This window comes from Orycteropus afer, unplaced genomic scaffold, assembly GCF_000298275.1.
Source record: "Orycteropus afer afer isolate SDZICR_OR568_19922 unplaced genomic scaffold, OryAfe1.0 scaffold00831, whole genome shotgun sequence".
In the NCBI taxonomy this organism is placed as follows: Eukaryota; Metazoa; Chordata; class Mammalia; order Tubulidentata; family Orycteropodidae; genus Orycteropus; species Orycteropus afer.
Genome location: NW_006922418.1, coordinates 490,866 through 495,209, shown reverse-complemented (window position 1 = coordinate 495,209; position 4,344 = coordinate 490,866). Strand labels below are relative to the sequence as shown.

General features: G+C 35.8%; 1 protein-coding gene across 1 annotated transcript in view; it reads right to left on the bottom strand.

The window, feature by feature from the left end:
* The window catches only part of DGKK (diacylglycerol kinase kappa), a 436,632-nt gene that overhangs the window by 236,421 nt on the left and 195,867 nt on the right, over positions 1–4,344 (bottom strand). The window contains exon 4 of the mRNA XM_042783287.1: positions 3,254–3,358. Coding sequence (XP_042639221.1) covers positions 3,254–3,358 — 105 coding nt within the window. The remainder of the gene's footprint in view (positions 1–3,253; positions 3,359–4,344) is intronic.

Genomic DNA, 4,344 nt, shown 5'->3' with positions numbered 1-4,344 from the left:
GAATCAAATGGGACTACACACACTTCTTGATTACAAAATACACTATAAAGCCACAGTAATTAAAACAGCCTGGTACTGGTATAGTAATAAACATATAAACCGATGAAATAGAGTTGAGGATCCAGAAAACAATCCAGACATGTATGATCAAATGATTTTCAACAAGGGTGCTAAATCCATTCAATGGGGGAGGAAGAAGACTCTATTCAATAAATGGTGCTTCAATAAATGGTGCTGGTAAAATTGGATTTTCACATGCAAAAGAACAATCAAGATCCATGCTTAACATCACACACAAAAACCAACTGAAAATGTATCAAGGACCTAAATATAAAAACTACAATCATAAAATTATTAGAAGAAAATATAGTGGCATGGCTGCAGGACCTAGTTTTTTAACAAATATGACAATAAAAGCATGAGCAGAAAAAGTCAAAATAGAACATTGTAATCTCATAAAAATTAAATACTTTTGTTCATCAAAGGACTTTATCAGCAAAGTGAAAATACAACTTACAGATTGGTAGAAAATTTTCAGGGACCATGTATTTGATGAGGGTCTAATATTCAAAATATATAAAAAAAAATTCTACAAGTTAACAACTGTCTTGGTCCTCTAGCAATGTTATAACAGAAATACCACAAATGGATGGCTTTAACAAACAGGAATTTGTTTTTTTACAGTTTAGGAGGCTGGAAGTCAGAATTCAGAGTGCTGGCTCTAAGGGCTGGCTGAAGACCCCTCAACCTTGGGCTTTAGCTCTGCCTCTTGTCCCAGGCCTACTGGAGCTGGAGGCTTCTCTTAACTCATGCATCTACTGGTTATTGAGGCTGACAAACCCAATATCAGCAGGTAAAATGGTACAATCTCAAGATTAGCAGGCAATATGGCAGGCCACTGGCTCAAGTCCAGGAATTAGAGATGAAGATTTGGCCAAATGCAGGATTCAAATATGCCAGAAAGCTAGACCGTCCTCAAATCTTCTCCATATATACTGGAAGCAGGCCACACCCTGAAGGTAATTCCCCTTCAACTGCTTAGTTTCTCACAGCAGATTCCACCATGGTGGTGATTATAATCTCATCATGTAGAATAACTACACCAAGCTGCCAATCCACTCAAAACCGTAACCCAGACAATTTGAAACAACCTTAACTACCACAACAACAAAGAGACAAAAAGCCCAATCAAAACATGGGCACAAGACTTGAACAGACATTTCACCCAAGAAGATATTCAAATGGCCAACAAGCACATGAAAAGATGCTCAATGTCATTAGCCATTAGGGAGATGCCAATCAAAACTACAAAGAGATCTCCTTCACTCCCATTAGAATGGCAAAGATCAAATGAAAAGTAGACAACAGGTTTCGATGAGGTTGTAGAGAAACAGAAACTTTCATCTATTACTGATGGGCATGTAAAATAGTATAGCCACTGTGGAAAATAGTTTGGGAATTCCTCAAAAAATTGAACATAGTGAAAAAAATTAAAAAGACACCATATTTCCTTTTCTCACATATTCAAATAACAAGAATCAGAGATTCTTGAAAAACAATTGAACATAGGACTATGTTCAATTTGTTTCAGCAATACAAATCTTAGGTACATACCTAGAATGCAAAGGGAAACCTGTACACAAAAGTTCATTGCAGCATGTTTCACAATAGCCAAAATGTGGAAACAATCTGTTGTCCACCAACAAATTAATGGATAAATAAAATATGGTACATACATAAAATGGAATATTACTCAGCCATAAGGAAAAAGGAGCTCCTGATATATGTCACAACATGAATGAACCTTGAAAACATTATGTTGTGAGAAATAAGTCAGTTTGCATACTGTAAGATGTCATATATATAAAGTAAGCAAATATAAATAAACCAAAGATTATTAATGGTTACTGAGGTGAAGAGAGTAGGATATGGCGAGATCTTGCTTAAGGGGTGTTGAAATTATGTTAATGGTGGTAGAATCATTTTGAAAAGGATAGCAAGAATGATATCACAACTTGAAGAAAGTAATCAACATTACTGAACTGTACATACACAAATTGTTGAACTGGCAAATGTGTATATTTTCAGCATAATACAAAAAAAATCTTAAAAAAATAAAGCAGACATAGACTTTGGAGTCACACAGTTTGGTTCTAAGTCTTGACTTGATACCAAATGGTTATTTTACCTTGGTTTGGTTCCTTCCCCTTACTGAGCCTCAGTTTCCTTAGCTGTTATTGAAATCACTCAGAAATCCCAGATCAAGATGTCAACAAGATTGGTGACTGCAGCTTTCCTAACATAAGAGCATCTAAGTTAGCTGTTCAGATACATCTTGGGTCCTCATCCATTGAGCATACAATGACATTGACATTTCAATTGCATATGCACAGAGGCATCTAAGCTACATATTCCCTAATGTATGAATCTGAGTGAATTACTCTTATTTATGAATAGTTCTAGAGGTTTCCTCATGATGTTTGTTATGTTGTGCCATTGAATTGATTCTGACTCATAGTGATCCTTGTACAACAGAATGAAACATTTTCCAGTCCTCTGCCATTCTCACAATTGTTGCTATGTTTGAGCTCCTTGTTGCAGCCACTGTGTCAATCCATCTCATTTAGGTCTTCCTCTTTTTTGCTGGCCCTCTATTTTATCAAGCATGGTGTCCATCTCTGGGGAGTGTTCCCTCCTGATAATATGTCCAAAGTATATGAAATGAAATCTCATCATCCTCACTTCTAGGGAGCATTCTGGCTATAATTCTTCCAAGATAGATCTGTTTGTTTTTCTGGTAATCCATGGTATATCCAGTATTCTTTGCCAACACCATAATTCAAAGGCATCAATTCTTCTTCAGTCTTCCTTATTCATTGTCCATTTTTCTCATACATATGAGGCAATTGAAGATACCATAATTTGGGTCAGGCACACCTTAATTTTAAAAGTGACACTTTTGCTTTTTTTAAATTTTAAAGAGATCTTTGGAGCAGATTTGCCCAATGAAACATGTGTTTGATTTCTTGACTACTGCTTCTGTAGGCATTGATTACAGATCCAAGTAAAACACAAAATCTTTGACTATTTCAATTTTTCCTCATTTTATGTGTGTGTGTGTGTGTGTGTGTGTATCCTGAAAAATGTTCTCTCCTTTCATCTCTTATTTCCCTGTTTGAAAGGTGGCTTAACTAATATATTCAATTAAATATTTACCCCAGAGAGTTGCATGAATTCTTAACTAGTTTCTTACCTTACGAATTTCTCCCTGTTGGACAGTTTTTATGACATTAATCCATTCTTCCATATCTTTGCGGTTGGATGCAGCCAGAGTGACTTTTCGCTGTGGTGTGATTACCTAAACAAAAAGTCACATCATTAGCCATATCCCATTCCACAACTTTTCCCTCAAACAGAACCTGTGAGCTCCCCAAAGAACTAGATAGATCTACTAAACACAACCCAAGCTGCTTCTTGAAGATAAGGCACAGTTCCCCAAGCCACTCACAGCTCCTCAGATATACCTCCTCAAATAGTACTAACTAACACTTTAATGGCACTTATTAAGTACCAGGAACTATTCTAAATACTTCATGTATATTAATTCATTTAATTTCATTATAGCTTCATGAGATGGGTATTATTATTTTCCCCATTTCACTGCCAGTAAAATAAAGGCAAAAAGAGCTAAATCACTTACTTGGAGTCAGTTAACATATGAAAACCTAAGCCAAAATTGAAACGTAGATTCTATGTTTCCAGAATTCATGCTTTTAGACACTAGGACATGCACCCATCTATTTCAAGAGAGGTTGCCTGAAAATCTCAATCACTTACTGCCACTCTGTCTACTTGGAAGTGGCAAAAGTAAGTGCTCATCAGCAGATGAGTGGATAAACAAAGTGTGGTGCATACATACAACTGAATACTACACAACCATAAAGAGCAATGATGATTCCTTGAAACATAATGTGGATGAATCTGTATGATGTTATGTTGAATGAAATAAGCCAATCTCAAAAGGACATATATTTCTTGATTTCACTTTTATAAAAAGACAAAACTAGATGTACATACAGAAACCAACATTAATTGGTGGTTACCAGGGATGTGAAGTGGAAGAGGGGGATCATTCTTCAGATGGTAGACACCTGTTATTTTTGGTGATGGGAAAAGTAACACTGAAGATGGGCAAAATGCACACAACTTCACCAAATATGTAAATAATGTGACTAAGAAGTATACACACATACAAAAATAAGTTTTTGTTATATGCTAGGACATAGAAAATTTTGCAACAACCAACAGAAAATATGTATGTGTTACATGTATGTGTACAGGTAT